This window comes from Zootermopsis nevadensis, unplaced genomic scaffold, assembly GCF_977971745.1.
Source record: "Zootermopsis nevadensis isolate Lab colony 2312 unplaced genomic scaffold, Znev_1.0 Znev_ptg000031l, whole genome shotgun sequence".
In the NCBI taxonomy this organism is placed as follows: Eukaryota; Metazoa; Arthropoda; class Insecta; order Blattodea; family Termopsidae; genus Zootermopsis; species Zootermopsis nevadensis.
Window position 1 is genome coordinate 6,514,034 of NW_028259163.1, and position 21,157 is coordinate 6,535,190.

The following is a 21,157-nucleotide window of genomic DNA, read 5'->3' on the forward strand; positions in this document are numbered from 1 at the left end:
TGAGCGAAAGCATACCGTTCTAATTCTTCCATGCATTGCAAAGCACTCTGATGTGTTGGTGGTTCTTCGTACATAGATAACTCTTCTTCCTCTGAAGATTCTTTACACACATCGTCACTTGAAGTCATCACTTTGTCTAGCACATTATCGATTGTTCCAGCAACATCGTCGTGAACCTCTAGAATGTTGTCGAACGTTGAAAGAGCTTGGACATCAGGAATTTGGTTGCGATACTCCTCAGGAAGACAGTTTATTTCTTCATGAAAACTGTCTTCTTCCATCGCTTCCGCTTCATCCTCAATGGAATCTGCCATAAATCCTGCATGTCGGAAACACTTTGCAATGGTTTGAGGAGAAACTTCTGCCCAGGCACCATGAATCCACCGAATGGCATCTAAGACTGTAACGCTTCTTGAAAATTCGGTCACGTCTTTGCACTTATCTGCAGCATTGATTAGTGAATGCATTAGTTGCTTCCTGTAGAGCAGTTTCACAGATTGAATAATGCCCTTATCTAGTGGCTGCACTTCGCTGGTCAGATTTGGCGGCAGAAATTGTATACTGACGTTTGAGAGATTTGAACTGACGTGGCTTGTAGCGTTGTCGACAAACAATAATATCTTCTGATTAGCCCGCTTCATTTTAAGGTTGACCTCGTTCAACCACTCAGAAAAAATTTTAGATGTCATCCAAGCCTTCTTGTTGTGACACCAAATTACGGGAAGGTCGTCCAATTTCACATTGTTCGTTTTGAAAGCTCTAGGACGTGCAGCATTTCCAATAACTAATGGCTTTAATTTCGCTCCTCGCGAATTGCAACATAGCAAAACAGTAATCCGTTCCTTAGATTTCTTCCCTCCTTTACATGTCTCTCTCATTTCTATTAAGGATCGCGTTGGAAGTTGACGGTAGAATAATCCAGTTTCATCCGCGTTGAAAATGTCCTCTTCTGCGTATCCCAACAAAAGGCTTGAAAGTTTGCGTTTCCAATCTTCAGCAGCTTGAAGATCAGCAGAAGCTGATTCGCCAGAAAGGACGTGCAGACTTATGTTATTTCGTTTACGGAAACGATCCAACCAGCCATTGCTCGCCGAGAAATCTTCGGTGTGGAGTCTAGTTGCAATTTCTCTAGCCTTCTCCTGTAAAAGTGTGCCACTAATGGGAATGTTCTTTGCACGACAACACCGGAAAAACTCTAACACTTTGTCATTTAGTTCATCATGAGGTGTTTTTCGTAGTCTTTTTCTGTCTGCATTACAATTCTTTTCCCACGCATCGGTAATTGCGGCTCTGTTGCTGTTGATGTTGGAAACAGTAGATTTTGAGATGCCGTATTTCTCTGCCAGCTTCCTGCAACTTTCTCCTATCTTCAGAAGATCCAAAACTTCTTTCTTCTTTTCCAGAGTTAATTCCACCAATTTTCGTTTTCCCATCGCAAAAAGAAAAATCCAATTTCTGTTAACACTGTTGCAAGCTAACTCAGCTGCAAGCACAGTACTGACAAAGTTAGAACTGTACCAGCAATACTACTGTAGTCCAGTGAAGGGTTCAACAAAAAAATAAATATACACTTTCACTGCATTCCAATGATGGGTTCAAAGTCTCACACCCTCAATTATAAGCTAATCCTCAGGTAGAAGGCATTCATCAGTCAGAAATTCAAAATAACAAAATACTAACTGTAAATGTTTCCCATAAAAGCATTGAAGCTAAGTGCATGAACCTGTCCAACTTGCAACAAAAGGGGTGTTCAAGTTCCAGGATAGAGGGGTGTCCAAGATATAGAGTGTTGTGGACATGTAAAATTATAGGATATTCGCCGGTTCCAATTAAAAGTGTCCAATATAGAGGGGTGTCCAGGATATAGGGTGTCCAACTAGAGGGGTTTTACTGTACTGTGTTTACCTGATGTTATGCTGAGTAGCGAGATTGCTGATAATTTACAGCGCAAATAGTTTCTGTGATCTCTGATAAGTGACAACACGAGTGATAATGTTATCAGTCTTCTGATAGTTATGGCATAAAAAATACAGAAGTTCATTAACTTGTTAGCTAGTTTGTATGGCAGTAAGAGGAACCAGAATGTAATGATTTCTGTTTCTGAAATAGCCTTATTGATAAATTATTCTGTTTTTGAGTTTTTGTATTATGTCTTGTTTTCCCAGATATCACTGAATCAATCTTTTACACATTTTTTTTATGGTTATAATATACCCCTATTTTTAATGAGAATAAAGTAAGAAAACTTTGTCTTATAATTGGGTAAATATGGTATATTGTCTGTTGTATAGTTGTTCCTATTGAGGGGTTGATGTGAGTTTGAGAGAACATGGGAGGGAATTTTGCAGTTGCTACTTTACTTGAAGGTTTAAATCTTTTTTCTTTATATTGTAACCATACATACAATGTAGAATTAAATGAAATAAGTATTGTTGTATGATTGGTGTGGTCTGTTTTTGATTGACACCGTGAATTGAATCCCAGTCATTGAGCATGAATCCAGCCATTTTACTGAGCTATCCTGTCTAATTCTTAATATGGAGTTTGGTTAAACAGATTTTTTCTCTATAATACTGCTGTCTATGTTGTTTGGCCAAGAAGAAATTTTTACTGAAAAAGCTTATCTGTTTCACATTATTATTTTACAGGTTTTGAATAGTGAGCTGACTGCTGTTAGACGTGCCTGTTCTTCAGTGCAGCAAGGATACAAACCAATGGTGACATTTCTTGTTGTTCAGAAACGACATCATACTAGATTTTTTCCCACACGTAGGGAGGATGAAGATGGGAAGAACCGTAATGTACCCCCAGGTACTCTGGTTGACTCTGAGATCACACACCCTGTTGAGTTTGACTTTTTCTTAGTGAGCCATGCCAGCATACAGGTAATATATTTTAGTATTAGTTTCCATTACCAGTATACTTCAGTATAATTATTAATTACTTCAGTAACATCAAATTGAACATATTTTAAACAGCAGCCAAGTGGTTTTGGCTATTCTTTAGTGATCATTAGGGACTTGTACTCTTTAAGAAGTTATTAACCTTTATTGCATAGAATTTAAATACTTTGTTCATAATCTTACCACTGGTTTAAATTACCATTTAAAGGTGTCAAAGTGCAGAATACTATAAAATAAATTGTATTATTATATTTTAAGCCAGAACCTCCAAATAAAAACTCAGTTATTAAGAATGATTTTATTTGCCTGTATATGAAGATATAAAGTAACTAGTCTTTTTGTATATCACATAAAATTGTGTTTTATTTGTTGCATACTCCTCTCCCTATGTTACATATATTAGCAGGAAGAAATTGCTAGATTGGGATTTTGGGTGTCAAACTCATTAACTTTACTGTATTCTTTTAAATATCCAGTGTACAATTGAATTAGACCAAGTTTTAGTAAGGGATGCCTAAGCTTTCACATACGGCGGCCAGTATTCTGGCAACAAGTATTTAAAAGGTTAATGCCAAGCTAAAAGGAAAATTGCAGACATATGGTCATCCACAAAGACTGACTAATGATAATTGAAATAAATTATTAAAACTAATGTTTTTATAATATTCTCACTGGTATTGGAATAGATTGTCAATTACAGTCTATCTTACTTTAACTGTTAATGTGTTTTTGCAGGGTGTGAGTCGACCAACCAAATATCATTTGTTGTGGAATGATGATAATGATATGACAACTGATGATCTTGAACAGCTTACATATTACTTATGTCACATGTTCTCACGATGCACACGCAGTGTGTCCTATCCAGCTCCCACATACAATGCACATTTGGCTGCATCTCGTGCTCGTGTGTACCTCGATGGGTGAGTATAGAATTGCTGTTATGAAATTAAAAGAAATGAGTAGCTTGAAAAATCTATACATCCTTGGTATAGTTATTATCCACTTTGATTATCAAGGTTAAGTGGGAAAGTGAATGAAAATGGCACGTGATGCTTTATTAACAAATTATTGACATAAATAGGATCAAGGTCCTAATATTTATCAGAAATGATTTCCAATAATTTTATTAACAGAGCTCCTATAGGCTCAGTGGTCTGATATTTTCATGTAGGTGGTGTGTAATTGTGGAAATGCCAAAATTAAAGTTTAACCAAGTCAAAATGGACCATTAAATGATATTGCATATGAGGGAAGTTAATAAGAAACACTCCATCATTCATCATCCTTATGATGGAGGCACCAAACACCTCTGAAACATTAGTGAACTTCTAAAAGACTACGTGGTGTAGCAATCCAGATGACAGCCATCTTCATATTTGCTGCTGTGAGAACATTTAAATCTTACTACGAATAATTTATTTACATTCCATGGATCCATAAGACAGTCAGATGACAATAGGATGTGAAAAAAGTCATAATAATAAAAATAATAATAATACAATACATATTATAAAGTACAATTTGTACTTCTATATAAATTTCACATAATACAAAACAAAGTATTCACCTAGAGAAATGATAAGCTACAAATAGATCTACCCATTACACACAAGAAAAATTTATCACTTATTGTAAACAACATAAATTCATTGACAGAGTAAAAGGAGTGTGTAATTAAGTATCTTTTTAATGCTACCTTAAATTCCTCCTTCTTATTTACAAGACTTGTGAGATTTGAAAATTTTGATCCCTGCATAATATGCACTCTTCTGAAAGCATGAGAGGTTGGCAACTGGTCTATGAAGCTGATTTTTATTCCTTGTGTTGACACTGTGTACAGCAGAATTAGTTTGAAAGAGTTCTTGGTTATTTACAATAAAGTTCATTAACGAGAGCTAAGATCTCTAATGTCTTAAATAGACTTCTACATGAATTTCTAGGTTTTACACCAGCCAATAATCTAATAATTTTCTTTTGTAAAGTGAATATTGTTTTACTGTTTGATGAATTACCCCCAAAAATTATTCCATACTTCATCAAAGAGTGAAAATGGCAAAATATACTGATCTGAGTGTGTCGGTGTTTCTCACATGCAACAGAGATCTAACTGCGTAACATGCGCCACTTAACTTAGGTATCAGTTTATCAATATGATTTGTTCAATTTAGGTGATTTGCAAACCCAAGAATTTTGTGTTTATTGACTCTTGTATATACTAAGAAACACAGTGACTGATCTGAGTGGAAATAACTATGCTAACGATGATGATGACAGTACTAGTGAATCTGCTAGTTACAGTGATAGAAACAGTAAGAATATTTTATTAGGAAGAGTATATCTGTTAGAAACCTATGTATTGAATGTGCTGAGAAAAAATTAGTTATATTCTAGTAATGATGGTAACATGAAGGTGATTTTGTAATTAGTACTAAATATTCCATTGGAATTCCTGCACAGTCTTTAAATCATTCGGGTATAAGGATGTATTCAGGAGTTATGGTTTTATAAAATATTGCTTAAAATTAGTCATGAGCCAACAAGTGCAATGGTTGAGCTCTCATTGTGTTATTTAGTATCATCAATGATATTATGAACTTTAAGACTGTGGGTCTTATATTACCTATAGTCTGTTTTCTATAGAACACTTGGCTTTTGATGTAAGTGACCAAAAACAGAATTATTTACTTTATTTTCATAATGCTTCTCTCAGTCTGAAGGACCTTGAGTTCACGATAGTCACACTGTTTACAGCAGTTAAGTAGTCAAGATATCAGACCTATGCCATTTGATTAATTGGCTCTGACTCCACGGCCCTGGTTATGTGACTCAGTGAAGATCCCTTCAGAAGAATATTTAGAAAATGTGCCCTAAAAAATTAACCTAAACACCGATCTGCTTTCCTGTTACCATTAAACCTTTGAATTCCCCATTGTGTTATGTCCTCGGACTGGAATATTGGTGGCAGATCACTTAGTACAGGCTATCTTTATTCTACAAAATATGAAAGTAACCATCTTGTTTTCTCTTTTCAGGAGAAAGATAACATTGACAAATCTTGCAAACGAACAGCGGAAGTACTTTGAAAGTTCTGTTTTGAAAGCGATTATAAAGGACTTTCCTATGTATTTTGTATAGAAAGGTAAGTAATATAAATTCTAGATCTAGATTTAAAGTATGTAAGTTATTCCTGTAAGAAAGACATTTGAAAACTAAGATTTTATTCTGGTCATTGATTTTCTTCACATAAGTTCCCAAGTTTTTCCTTCCTCGAGACTGGTGGAGATATCGTGAAGTGTCCAAGACCTAGTTTAATTCCTACTACTGTTCTCGGGTGTTTATTATTGGCAGTAATTGAACAAATTGTGGAAACTCGGTGCATGTGAAGACATTATTTCTATAATTGGCACATAATGGAAATTTGCATGAGATTTAATATGAAGGTCTCATTATGTTAAAGATAGTTCAGTTGTTTCAGTTACAATGATTTAGCTACAGTTTATACGCTTTTGTGGTTATCATTTAATGAACTGAGAGGACTGTGTAAGGTGAACTTGAAAGGAATGGATGGAAGCCATTCATAGCTTATTTCCGGGTACCATTTGTCTGCATTGGACTAAGGAAAACCATTGCCGAGAATGTCGGATGTGCAAGACTAGTCAGAAGTACTTCGTGAATACTTCAGACACAGGACTGCTACAGTCATCAGTCTTTGTAATTAAAGTTAGAGGTAACTGCATAGGTTTGAAGTCGCTTTATATGTTGTATGGCATTGAAGGGGAGGATGACTGTGACAAACCAATCTATGAAGATTTGGAGGAAATAGTCACTGCTATTTTAAGACATTATCTTAACATTTGCCTGGAGAGACTGAGAGGACCTCAGGATAACCAGACTCTGGTCTAAGAATTGAACCAAAGATGAAGCTGGAATGCTAACTACGTACATAACACCAATGTTTAGAAACTGTCAAGTGCATTACTGTCCTACATGCCCTTGTTGTGAAAATCAGTTTGAAATTGTATGTGTATTCAAATTCTTTTCAAGCTTTTTTAACTGCGATGTTTTGATTTTAGTTTCAGATCTGTATCACGTTTGAACATCAACTGTGTATTTCGAAGAAAGTGTTTATCGTGTATTTTATTATATGCCAGATTGATAGAATTCCATTAATTCCGAATGTGAAAGGTGCATAGAATAAAATAAAGTCATAGTTATGTGTGTTTGTGTAAAAAATGATGTAGAATGAACTTGTTATGCAAATAAAATAAACATAATATATTGTTATCAGTTTCTTTAATATTTTATACATAACTAACTAGATGGGTTATAAAACCCGATAGTTCATCACCGAATTAACCAAATCCCTCCACCAGACCCTGTCCTGGGCCAACAAAATCCAGTCTCCTTCAACTCCTATCTCCCATAGATTTTATAAGAATGTTGGCAGCTTTGTCTGTTGGCAAAATGTTTTGGGAGGAATTTACTTAAGTACTTTACTGGAAGAGAGAATATACAAATTTGTCAATTAATGTCATAATTTCTAGTATGTACTCATTTAAATTTTAGTGCTGGATCTGTGAATTCACACAATACATATATAGTTTTTCATATACTTCGTAAGATGTAAATCAGTAAATTGCATGGCGTAGAGTGGGACAGCTTTACTCACATCCATAAGAAACATTTCAGAGAGCAGTCTGTTAAGAAGTTACATTTTAGGAGGGTTCATAGGAACTTGTCAATATTCCCTAATGTCAGCCAAATTATTACAGTCTTTCGTCTTTGTTTAATTTCAATATACCCCAGTCTATGCCTATCACAATACTTCCAATTTTCGAGATTATTTACAACCACAGTTTGTAACCCTGTGTCGAGAATTAATAACAGAAAGCAGGAAATGCAGAATACTTTAAACCATGTGTCTATGTTCAAGAGTAGGACTGATGCATTATTCTCATAATTGTAAACGTCAGGCACACACTCTAAAGATGGAAGCGATTCTTCTTTATAACGCCGTCTCCTTTACAGGAGGTTGCCGACTTATTATGAACAGGATCCTTCCATCCTTTTCTCGGACTGGGACCTGTTCATATATGTTCTTGGCAGATGATCCAGAAGTGGTTTGCCATTGCCTTCTTCTGTGTGTGAATGGAGTAATTGTTGGGATGCCACGGAGAAACCGGGGAAGAAGCCCCCGGAGGAAAACTCCGTGTTGCCTAGACCACGGCCTTGCCCAACACAAGTTATAAATTCGGGCACCGCCGGAAATCGAACCCGAGACCCCAGGATTACAAGGCCAGCGTTCTAACCGCTAGACCACCTCATCTTATTATTTATTTAGTGTTCTGTCTGACGACACGTCCATATGAACAGGATCCTTCCATCCTTTTCTCGGACTGGGACGTGTTTATATACGTTCTTGGCAGATGATCCAGAAGTGGTTTGCCATTGCCTTCTTCTGTGTGTGAATGGAGTAATTGTTGGGATGCCACGGAGAAACCGGGGAAGCCCCCGGAGGAAAACTCCGTGTTGCCTAGACCACGGCCTTGCCCAACACAAGTTATAAATCTGAGCACCTAAGGGAATTGAACCCGGGACCCCAGGATTACAAGGCCAGCGTTCTAACCGCTAGACCACCTCATCTTATAATTATTATTTAGTTTTCTGTCTGACGACAGGTCCATATGAACAGGATCCTTCCATCCTTTTCTCGGACTGGGACCTGTTCATATACGTTCTTGGCAGATGATCCAGAAGTGGTTTGCCATTGCCTTCTTCTGTGTGTGAATGGAGTAATTGTTGGGATGCCACGGAGAAACCGGGGAAGAAGCCCCCGGAGGAAAACTCCGTGTTGCCTAGACCACGGCCTTGCCCAACACAATTTATAAATTCGGGCACCGCCGGGAATCGAACCCGAGACCCCAGGATTACAAGGCCAGCGTTATTGTATTATTAATTGAAATTTTGTAATTAAATTGGATCTGATTGTAATTTGTTGAATGTTATTTTAATGACTGCAGTGAAGTTGCGTGTTGTTAGCAAATTCTCAGACGCCAGTTTCATGGTCAGGAGGGTTGTGCGTGTTGGTCCGTGTAGAACACTGTCCTTTCCAACCGCAGACTCACTTGAGTTCAGACGTTAGCTTCTGACTCGTCCGTCCGGTGTCCACGACCGAGAGTTGCGAGCAGAAAAGATTTCTCATGATGATGGCAGCACTGTAAGGACTCATGGGTTTGTAACTGTGACTGATGCTCTACACAGCAATCACACCTGGAATTTTCCATTGTCTGAGGAACGCGATGTACGAGACATCAGGCTTGGCTTTGTGAGGCAGTCAGAACACTTTCACGATTACATGAGATTGCTCAATGGCCACAGCCCTGTAAACATCAAGGAACTCGTTTTGATTGCAGCTGGTATTAATGTGGGCTCCGAAAATAGGAGGAGGCTGTGTATAAGATTAACCACTCTGTCAAACAGCTCACAGCTTTGCTACATATCGGATTCGTTACAAGTCCTTACAGATCATTTTAGGTTGTTTCGAGATCATAAAAGATAAGCTGAAAACTAAGTCTCCGGATTAAGAAAGACTTTCGATTGAATATAAATTTGCAAGTTTCTAAAGAAACAAAGAAAATAGAGAAAAATAATGATAAAAGAAAAAAAGATAACGTAAATATACTTATATGCAATACAAAGTTTCTTCTTCAGAATCGAGTTCAGAATCAACATCTGTAAAAAGACGCAGTGTAACCCTCAAAAGAGCCCACATCGCGCCTTCTTCTTATTATTACTATTCGCAGAACAGAACGCCATTGTGACTCCAGATTGGACACAATTTCGTTTAAAACTTTTCAGACTCATATAGTATAATCACTTTCACTTCTGTACTTAATTTTCTCATTTAGAGTATAATTCCAAAATTCTGTTACGCGAAGGGCTGTCAGCTGTTAGAAAAGCGTGGGCTTCTAATACAAATGCAAATTCGGAAGCTGATTCTATTCTGATGTAAATCCTTCAAATGTAGCTCCTAATATATTTATCACAATAAAATTTAAATAAAATGGAAAGAAGAAATTAACACGCTGGCTAACTACAGTTGAGTAATATAATTATTTAAAGTCTCCACAATTAACCGATGGTCATATTATCATTTAGAAATCAAAAGACCTTCAAAAATAACTTTCAAAGTAGGTAACTTTCGTCAATATTTTAACAGAAGAAACTTAACAAGAAACTATTAAGCTTGAAGGAAGAGTGTCTTGTGAGACAGAAAGTAATCAGCATACGAGTAATAACAGAGGAAGTTTAATATTTAACTTTTGGAAATGGCATATTTTTTTAAACAGGGAACTGTGATATAAAAAGTTAAATAATTAGAAATCAAAGAAAATACTTAACAATAAGTGGAAGATTAAGGCACCAAGTAAGAAAAAAGATAAGATGTGTATTTTATAAATAAACACAATTTATTATGCCTTAATATGGGCATAAATATTTTGCTAAGAAGTAAAAATCTGTTAAAATACTTCGAACAAAGAAAATAAACATTCTAATAGGCCTAATATTTGTATTATAAAGAGTAAAAACCAAAAAAATACCTAAAACGAAAAGAGTTTATTCAAGAAATATGAAAACAGGAAAATACAGGTAAGTAACATTTTTTAATGGGCAACGGACTCCCAACACCAAAGATGCAAGCCAGTTTTCCGTGACCCCTTACAGATACAAAAGAACTGCTAGGCCTACATTTCTCTGCGAAGACCCAGCAACTATCTGACAAACGAACTCCATGCAATGGAGGCCATCCCAAGAAGTTGATAGGCGCTCAGCTGTTCAAAAAATTCATACCCTTTCTTGGAACACGAAAGTTCATCGCCGTGTTGACAACAGTCAGTGCCGGTCTCTATTCTGAGCCAAATGAATCCAATTGACACCATCCTACGTTCTTCCTAAGGTCTATTTTAATATCATCCCCCATCTATGTCTAGTTCATCCTAGGTCTCTTTTGAAGTTTCAGGCTAAGATGTATTCACACCCCACCTCCACCATGCAGTGTTTTTACTGGTCAAGTTTTATTTTAAAATAGCCTACAGCGCAGGCAACTTCTCCGACAAAGTAGTTGTGCATGCTGACTATACTGTAAGTTACAGGCGAACTGGTAATTTTTAAATCCGAAGTCTATGCTGTGCTGTGGGAGGATTTTCTGCTTGGGTATTTAATTTTGAGCTTGAAAGTGCATCATTTTACTTATATGGGCACAACTTCCCTAATTTATATCGTAATTGCGTCATGTTTGTGTTTTATTGATACAATATTTTTATTTTCCGTCTATACACAAACTTAAAATAACAAGATGCAGTGTCTACTGAGAATGTTATAATTTTAAATAATTTTAAACAACATTATTTTAAGTTTGTGTATAGACGGAAAATAAAAATATTGTATCAACTTCCCTAATAATTGATGAATTTAAGTGAAACTTTGAACAAAATGTTCACAACACACTATGCTTCGGTCGTCTACAGTTCTATCAATGTCTTGAGGAGACAAAAAACGTCTGCTACTCGAAGCCATAATCACGGCTGACTGACGGCAGATATGTGCTACAGAAGTCCGTTCGTACCAAGCTTGCTGACATCATATACCGTTGCAAAGGTGAATCTACTGTTAAGAGGACCTGCAGATCTGCAGCCACCTACTTAGCCGTGTACAAGAATAAAGTGCGAAATACGAAACATATAAATAATTCTATACTACAGGTGCAATGGCACCCCAGAAGTGAACTATATTCTACGAGTGCTGGATTACGTGCCAGAGTAGACCGCGATCATTGATTCACTAACTGAAGACGACTGTCACCCTGTTCGTTTGCGTGCACTATACAGCTACATTCAAGTTTTCGACTTCCTCGATAGGTTGTAGCAATCGAATTGACCCTCGCTTTTAAATCGATTGCATCCTTGAGTAACTTCCGAGCAATAAATTACGTTATTTATATTTGATGTATTTTTGTGTGAATTAATTTGTATGAGGACGTAAAATGGGAAAATCTTCACGGGACAAACGTGATGTTTTTTACCGACTTGCGAAAGAGGGTAGTTTCAGGGCAAGAAGTGCATATAAATTGATCCAAATAGACGAAGAATTCGATTTGTTTACCGGTGAGTATTCCATTTCAGGATAAGGAGATTGATGTTGACCACTATTTTCCTCACAGACTTACTTTATTAAATATAGATATTGGTGTGACTTTCCTTTGCTATTACCGTTAACGTTCTTTAAGATGAATTGATTCGTGTCTGTTCTAGTGACGGCAAATTATACACAAATATCAGTGATAGGTTAGGGCAATTGTCGCCAGAATACGTAGGTTATGTTTAGTAATACCGTTATGTTATAATATTTTCAGTTACACTAATAACTACATTTTATCATTAGATACTACTGATAAAGATTTCTGCTCTGCACTTGACACAAGCTGAAAATAAAAATAGCCAGGTATTAAATGTTAACCTTTTGCAGGCGAAGCTCATCAAAATAATATTTAAACTCCACCTCAGAGAAAATACAGCACGTATGCATTACAAAGATCTGTTTGTTTTTATTGTTTAAGGAAATGGTCACTATTTACTTTTGAAACCAATAAGTATACTCAGCATGTAAAATGCAGAACTGGTCATTAAAACAGGTGATGCATATCATTACCAGTGGGTTTGAAATAGTTAACCAACATAAAGACCTATTCAAAACTAAACCAAATTTTACTTATAATGAATTCTTCTTGGCTGGTAGCCCGAGAAAAAATTATTATACTTAGCGTCCGTGAATGGTTCAGATCATAAAAATTTTACTTCCTTACCTCACTTCACAACCAACGCAACAATTACAGAAAATTGCACCACTATCTGTAAATTATTTTGCACTGTTGGTATGTGTGTTCTGAGGCACATGACAGAAGTGAGCACTGAAAACAATTCGTGGTGAATCTGAAAGCATGATGAGACAGTGGGTAAAGTTAAAGTGTTAGGATGACGTCTCTATTTTAATTGCCCTTTTATTCATACTGAACTTAGATGTTGTATATTCTCTTTAACCTTCAGCGCTGGCATTTTGCAATATGCTATATATAATTTTAGAAGTTAGTTGATACAATAATATGAGGGTTGTCAGTTAAGACTGAATGTTATGATGTAGTCATGATCACTACTATAATTGCTATTATTGTAAATCATTTAGTTCAGTTTCATGACCAGTCATGGTTTGTTGAATTCCTTTTTTCCAGAGTTCTCTTAGTCCTCTTCTTTTCCAGTTACCCGCTGGAATTCCACTAAAATGTCCTTTTTTATTTCCTTTTTATACACAGTAAAATATGCAACTTATGAAGAAAAATAAATTCAAATCATGGCTATTCTTAGCCAAATTCCTACCAGATATTAGTGTGGAATGGTAAAATTGATATGGTGACCCTGATATTTTGAGTTAGTAACATTTCTCACTTATCAATATGATTAACACTAATTATAACCCATCCAGTTCCTCAGTGCCTAATTGCCAATTCCACCTGTTAAATCAGTAGTAATGCATGTGACATAAGAACGGAGGTTTGAGGAACCTCCAGAAAAGTTCTGATATAATATAGTAAAAGGAGGACAAACCATATCTCTTTTTTAAGTGTATGTCATCTAGAAAGTAGCAGCTAACCAGACCTTTTATAGTCTCCTAGAAATAATTAAAGACAATTTATGAGCATTGATGCTGGACATTTTGTGAAAGTTTGTTTCAGACTGACAAAAATTCATTAACGATTTTCTACTTTATAAACTCAAAGGCCTAAGCAGATGATCGATCCCTGTATATACACCAAGATCAGGTAACCTGTTCACGCTGCCCCAGTTGCACCTCTGCCTTCTTTAACCTGCTCAGTCATTACTTTAGTTGGTTTATGAATATTTGATTATTCTATATAAAATGTGCATACAAACAACTGTTCACACTATGTATGATATTAATGCCAAACGCGTTTCAACCTCGACACTTGTTTGTATGCACATTTTATATTCTAATACTCTACACAGTATGCAAGGTTCTAAGATTTGATTATTCATTTGATTATTGATTAGAGCTAGACTGTGGGCACAAACTGTACCTGTACCTTAATCTAAGATTTAACCCGTTTTATGCCAGGAAATAAATATAACTTATTTGAAGCTGTCATCTTTGTACTCTGCACAAGGTGAGTGGATGACAATTTGCAGTGACACCTGGTAACATCTCTTGCTCCGTCGATCCATCACTGTCATGGATGAGACTTTTATTCTAGAAAACTAACAAACAAAGCATGAACAGTCGATCTGGAAATCTTCTCATTTACGGTGATCAGAAAAGCTTCAGCGACAGTTTGACTATGTGGTACTGTGCACTACAAATTCATTTCAGATGTAACTCTCAACTAGGAAAGATGAAACAAAAGTTTTACCAGCTGCAGGAGTTGACCAGTGACCAGTGACATAAATCTCTTGCATGAGAACACACCTGCACACCTCTCAATTCTTGTGCAACAATCGCTGTTAACCTTAATCGCATGATATCTCACCATCTAATGAGTCTTCACTCAAGAGATAAAAACATCATTTGAGAGGTTTTCATTTCAACAGCCAACAAGAGGTTATTGCTGCAACTGAAGATGCACTGCATGACGTTACAGAAAGAGCCATTTCAGAACTGCTTACAGCAATTGTCCAACGGTGGCAGCAGCGTGTTCCAGCTAAGGGACGGTTGTCTGAGAGCAGCCTAAGACATTTTTGACTGTATTACAATGTATCCTGTAAATTTTGAATGTCTGACACACACTGCAATTCCTTTGTAGTTTCATGTATCCCTTCTTGTATATCGGAATAGCTATTCCTTTACACCGGTCGCCTGATGTTCTGTTTTCTTTTAAATTTTTCTCCTGACTCAATATAACCACTGGGTCCTGACTGTTGCCGATGTGACAACCATGTTGACAGATATTTCATCATATCTTAAGTAAAAAAAGTAAGTGAAATATTTATTAGTGTCGTGATTTTAGATCTTGTGATTCAAAGTGGCAAGCCAGATAATCATTATTTTATTACGGTCATTAAATAGGACTAATTGTTTATATTTATACACACGCAAGCCGACTCCAGTGAGAAGTTAGCAGAACACTGAGCTAGGTTTTCATACTTGTAAAAATTGCTTGCATCATCACAACCTCAAATCCTACATAGAACGAAATATGACTGGTAATAAGACAAATGCAGAGGGGAGCGTTGTTAAACTGTGGGCCAAATTAAGCATGTCGTACATAAGCAAAAAGTGATTACAATTTTGAGCCTTTTGGGTTGTTTTGCATCTCCTATTCACTGGCCGAAGTTTCAGTCATGTCGCGTAAGTAGCAGCGATCATTTATCTTGAGAATGTTGAAATAAAAAATGTTTCAGCGCACATAGTCGTGTATTGCGATACCAAGTTAAAATATTCTCTCTCCTGGACTTTTCGAAGTGTGCATTTGTCAGTACTGAGTGACCAGCCCATTGCCTCCGCACAATTTCTACTCTGTCCTTTTATTGTGTGATAAATGGCCGGCGAGTTTTCCTTACGAAACATCTCGTTCATGCTTTTTCGTGCCGTAAATCTACGGCATGGGACCGCTGGTTTTACTTTCCCTCCGAAGGAAGTTGTGCTATGGATTTTTGACGTAAATACGTCTATATTCTAGGGTCAGTGTCATTCGGCAAAAAGTGTTACGAAAAAGGGAAACGAAAAAGTGTAACTTCATTGTTATGTTACCTAGGAAACGTCAAACTTCATTGTTATGTTACCTGGGAAACGAAAAAGTGTAACTTCATTGTTATGTTATCTAGGAAACGTCAAACTTCATTGTTATGTTACCTGGGAAACGAAAAAGTGTAACTTCATTGTTATGTTACCTTGGAAACGTCATCTGTTTATCAACAAATAAACAACAATGGTTACCTACATAGTTACATTACATTACATTACTTTACCTTACATTACATTACCTTACATTATCTTACCTTTCTTTACCTTACATTACCTTACCTTTCTTTACCTTACATTACCTTACCTTACCTTATATTACATTACATTCAGCTACCACAGACCCATCTTAAGCGTAACTAATTCAAGTTAAAAAAGCAATGTCTTAATCAAACTTATCTCGAGTGTAAAGCATGTATAAAGGAAATATTTAGAATAAAACTAATAAATAAACTTCCTTTCCGTATAGACGTATTTACGTCAAATTCTCCGGAACCGTGGTTCCACTGACAACTTTTATACCCCTCAAAAATCCATCGACCTCGGTCAGGTTTGAACCCACGTACCTTGGGTCCAGTGGCGACCACATAAACCACTAGTGCACTGAGGACGACAAGTTCGTTCAAATATTACTTTGCCAAATTAACAAGAGGAAAGTTTGTGAACATGTTTTTTATTTAATATTCTTAAATATATAATTCATATTTAATTACAAACTATTTAAAAATTGAAATATTATTTATTTTTTGTTATGTAGCTAAATTGCTCATATTTTGTTAATATAAGCAATTTAGCTACTTAACAAAAAAAATAATTTAAATAATTTTCTAAAACAATTTAAGTATTTAACTGTAAATAATTTAACTATTTAAGCACTTAACTATTCTAAATTGGCTTTGTCATGATATTTCACAAAGTAGATGTAAAGTGAATATCGTCCATTTCTGGAATCTGGAAAAGAAATAAACATGTGGATCAGAACAGGAACTGGAATTATTGGTAACAAGTATGGAAACTGATGCAGCGAATATCTCGCGTTAGGCGATCTCTACGGATGCAGGTTTTGAAGGAATTTGAGACGAAACTCAAGGTGAAAGACACTGGACTTATTCTATTTACGTGAACTTTTATGTGAATTACAGACTTCAACCTTATAAATATAAGCTATTTGTAAGATATCTTTGCTTTCAACAGCCAATTTATTTTTAAAGAAATACGAGAGCAGATAAATTAATGTTTAAAACTTAGAGTAGAGTTTTATGGATTTAAATAGTGGAATCCGCTAAATAAGTTCAACTGCAATGCGTTCTTACAAACAGAGGAAGATAAACTTCCCAACCAACCCCAATAATCGATAGTTTACTCTAGTCATCTTTCGCCACTGACTTTCCACACTTGTTTGTTTTCCATGTGCAAGCGACAGATGGCAGGCGAGTGACTTCGTCCAGAGAGTATGACGACGACTTACCTCTGACAAAGCGACAACTTGTGTGCGTGGGAATCTTCCTCGTCTTCGATGTTTTTGGGCAGTCATCAGACGGGCGATGGTGGTCTGTGTCGTCGTGAGGCGTCTCAATTTCTTACCACGGGTCTGCTCTCGAAGGCGCTTTTGTCTGCGGACCGCTTTTGGGTTGTAGACATGATCTGAAAACGGAAAGACTGACATTCAGGTCACAGCATTCCGTAAACGGTTGCTTCTGATCGCGTGATTTGGCGTCTTTTATTACAGAAAGACAGGAACAATACAATGACTTTTGATCATATCTAATTGCAAAATTAAATGTTTAAGTTCCTCCCATTTTAATATTATAATATCTGGGTTCTGGTTCATTGACTCGTAAGTAGATGAAAAGGTTTTGGAGAAAATAAATACTCTGCAAAAGTTCTCTTACTTAAAATCGCTAGCAGTCAATCCCAAATAAATCAAAATCGCTGATGTTTCTCAGAATTCTCGGGTGCATTTTTTGGAATCTTTCTACTGCTTATTGACGTTAAAAGAGAATTGTTTACTTACCGGGATATTTCTTCTTGTGCTCCGCGACCGCCTGGCGGGCGCGGGCAAAATACTCGATCTTCTGCACTCCTTCCATTTCGTTCCACATTCCGCCAAGTCTGCATATAGAATAAGCAAAACTTGTAAGGTTGTAGGACGAACGTCCAAGGGTTGCAGCTGGGTAAAGGCAAAGACAGTGCCGTACGAGAGCGCACGAAATTTTTCACCTGTTCTCGACGATCAGAACATTTTCAGCAAATGGAAATGAGATATCCAATTTCGAATTCACCTCATGCATTCTCTACCAATTTTGGAGCCTTTTCAATTTTACAGTGGAAGAATTGTTCCGGGCGGACTCATAAATTCTACTTCTCTACCATGGGCTAGACTTCTGTCCTACATATCATGTGTTAAGTTTATAATTAGGTAGATATAGGTTTATAATCCAGCAATGAAAATCAAACTAGCCTTTAACTTAATGTGCTGAATTTTACAAGAGTCAACCTTTTTGACGTAAATACGTAAATATTTTAGGGTCAGTGTCATTCGGCAAAAATTTGTTACGGAAAAGTGTTACGAAAAATTGTTACGAAAAAGTGTTACGAAATAGTGTTACGAAAAAGTGTTACGAAAAAGTGTTACGAAATAGTGTTACGAAATAGTGTTACGAAAAAGGGAAACGAAAAAATGTAACTTCATTGTTATGTTACCTTGGAAACGTCATCTGTTTATCAACAAATAAACAACAATGGTTACCTACATAGTTACCTTACATTACATATATAATAATATTTAGAATAATATTTATATATAAACTTCCTTTCCGTATAGACGTATTTACGTCAAATTCTCCGGAACCGTGGTTCCATTGACAACTTTTTTTCAATTACTAGGGCTCATAGTTCATCATCACCACAATCATCAGCGTCACCACGAAATATGTTGTTTGCCTTTTTCTCTCTTTGGGTAGAACAAATTTCTAAGTGCGCGTTCTGAACACGGGAAATCTCACACGTAATTTTACAGGTTCGCACCGGCGCCATGTTTATAATCGTTAACTTGCGTACAATGGTCCTGCATGTCCGCTGAACTCGAATGCCTTTGAAGACAATTTGTCGTGCACATTAAATTGTTAACAATTAATTGTCCTTAAGTACACTTTGTATTGCAACTTACCTCACGCTGATCTGTCTGTTGCTCTCTCCTGGATGTTTGATAGCAATCTTCTTCCTCCATTCATTCGAGAAGAGTATGAAGGCGTTCGGCGGTCGTCGTATTTTCGCAACAGGATGACTCTTTGCCATTTCTTTGCACTTTTTCTCTCCGCCCTTAAGTTGACAGCGTCTCTTCGGCCGAATTGCTAATTTCAGATCAGGTCGCTCGATGAGGCTATTATTATTACCTGAAAGAATAATAGAATCCATTTATAACATAGTTTTCAAATTATAAGGATCAGAATATGGCCAACAGTATAAAGAAACATGGCTGTCCGCAATGTACCTCAAGAGTTACAGACATACGAAGCTGGAGTAATAGAATACGCTGTGTCCACGTTTCTGAAAATGAGTGTGCGTTGAAGGGGCGAGGTTCCAGTAACATCATTGTACAGAGAAAATGCGAAGGAGACTCTGTTCTTTAGGAAAATCTGATACAGAACGCAAAGAACAAAGCGCAGTCCACATACCAGAGGACGCGATTTCTTCCTCTTTTCCTCCTCCGCTTTTGTGGCCGTCCTCGACTTCAGCGGCGTTAGACGACGCGTCGGTTAAAAAATTCATACGCCCCGAAAGATCATCTTCACCGAAGTCGCCGGGGTCATTTTTGTCTTGGAATTCTGCCACTGGATGCTCCGTTTGTGAAATGGATTCAGAAAAGTCTGCATTGGAATCCGTGCAACTATCAGAAAGCTGCTTTAAAATACTGTCCACATCCAAAAGAGAAATTTCAACTCCTCCATTTTTATTTCCGAGAGTACAAGCCTCGTTCAAGTCAATTTCCTGCGTTGTCGCCCATTGCAAATCGGCAGTGGCCAAAGGAACAGTTTGTCCATTTGAAGTCAAAACTTCGATTGTGGTCGGAAGGCCACAGTTTTCTGTGCCCACACAATCTTCGTTCTTCGACTTCTTCGCGCGCGTTGAGTTAATTTCTTCGAGTAATTTCCTTTTCGTCCCAGAGCCAGCCTGGTGATCTGCCTGCGTACTGAAGGTCGACATGTCTACGGACGTTTCGGTATTCATTAGTTTCTTCGTCGAAATCCTCCGTCAAGATAGAATGAACAGAGTGGAATTTGCACAAGAAAAGTACTTGAGTTATTCCGAAAGTTTTCACTAAATACGTCAACACAAAAGTATCTCCTACAACCGGTTCACAGCAAAATTCGTTCCAGACTGACGAAAGTCGATTGTCGCCTGCTGTTTATTCGAGTACAACAATGCTGACGTGACCTATGACGCAACAGTGAGTAAAGGAATGGTGTGCAATACGGTTCATTCAGGCGTGCATAAGAAATGAGAAATGAACCTTATGGCATGCCGGCCGAGATTGTTGCAGGTGTTCGTGTTTTATATGAACACATTTTTTGTAGTTAAAGAAATACAAATTGAATTACTCCAAGTCATAATTTGGTTACATTCCATCATTAATGGAAGAAGTCAATAATTAATATTAAATATTTTCTGTGAAAGGAAATGAATTTAAAAGCAATGATAAGAGGCTTGATGTGAATTTTGAATTTTAATTTGCCCTTGTTTAAAAATAACTTCGTGTTTTTTTTAAACTTGTTTCATTTCAAATTCGATTTTTGAGGGGCCCGGGCAATGTTGAACCCATCGCCCCTGGGCGAGGGAAAATGTTTTTCCCTTCGAATCCCGAATATTCATTTTGATCAGTGAGAGAACACAGGAATGTCAGACCTCTGGGAAAAGTGTCCTGAGTTCGATCTCCTTCAAGGGCGGTTCCTGTAGCTCCGAAACTATGCGAGACAGAAGAAGGGATCAGAGTTTTTTGTTTCGAAGAGGAGATTACGGAAACGAAGGCCTCGACACTGTGTTCGAGTTCCGACAAGGATGGTTTCTGTTGACGGGAACGTAACCGCGAAAACAGATCGACGCCAAGGCAAAATTCTTTCGTTTCGGAGAGGAAATTACGGGGTCTAAGGTCACAGACTCGAATACACATTCCTCGGTTCGAGTTTCTTTTAGGATGTTGGTTTCTGGGGTAATTTTACGATCGTATTAACGCACGTTTAATGATGAGGCCTATAAACTATCGGGTGTTTCCAAATAAATCTGCTGATTTTGTGTGGTTATAGTAGACCATGTTTTTTGATATAAATACGTCTATAAGGAAGGGTCATTCGGCAAAAAAGTGTAACGAAAAAGTGACAGGAATATTTGTAAGATCCGATAACAATGGTTACCTAGGGAACGTCGTGTTTACTCGGAATTGTTGT

General features: G+C 37.0%; 2 protein-coding genes and 1 long non-coding RNA gene across 9 annotated transcripts in view; 2 read left to right on the top strand and 1 right to left on the bottom strand.

The window, feature by feature from the left end:
• LOC147872035 (protein argonaute-2-like) overlaps positions 1 to 7,190 on the top strand; it is a 38,472-nt gene extending 31,282 nt beyond the window's left edge. For 5 of the 7 annotated variants that reach the window (XM_087359523.1, XM_087359524.1, XM_087359522.1 and 2 more), the window contains 4 exons: positions 2,649 to 2,885; positions 3,639 to 3,826; positions 5,939 to 6,045; positions 6,980 to 7,190. In XM_087359523.1, coding sequence (XP_087215649.1) covers positions 2,649 to 2,885; positions 3,639 to 3,826; positions 5,939 to 6,041 — 528 coding nt within the window. In that variant the 3' untranslated portion in view covers positions 6,042 to 6,045; positions 6,980 to 7,190. Of the gene's footprint in view, positions 1 to 2,648; positions 2,886 to 3,638; positions 3,827 to 5,938; positions 6,046 to 6,979 lie in introns of those variants that run through there. The other 2 variants (XM_087359521.1, XM_087359526.1) reach the window with 2 other exon arrangements.
• A 4,290-nt stretch (positions 7,191 to 11,480) lies between these two features.
• On the top strand, positions 11,481 to 15,913 carry LOC147872037 (uncharacterized). The gene is made up of 2 exons (XR_015538022.1): positions 11,481 to 12,070; positions 13,683 to 15,913. It is a non-coding gene; the product is annotated as an uncharacterized LOC147872037 (long non-coding RNA).
• Positions 15,914 to 16,370: 457 nt separating this feature from the next.
• On the bottom strand, positions 16,371 to 20,111 carry LOC147872038 (uncharacterized). The gene is made up of 5 exons (XM_087359290.1): positions 19,391 to 20,111; positions 18,883 to 19,108; positions 17,728 to 17,825; positions 17,182 to 17,357; positions 16,371 to 16,664 (listed from the first exon to the last, which is right to left on the bottom strand). Exons 1-5 carry the CDS (start codon positions 19,941 to 19,943, stop codon positions 16,623 to 16,625), a joined length of 1,095 nt encoding a protein of 364 aa, XP_087215416.1. The 5' UTR covers positions 19,944 to 20,111; the 3' UTR covers positions 16,371 to 16,622.
• Between the last annotated feature and the right edge of the window lie 1,046 nt (positions 20,112 to 21,157).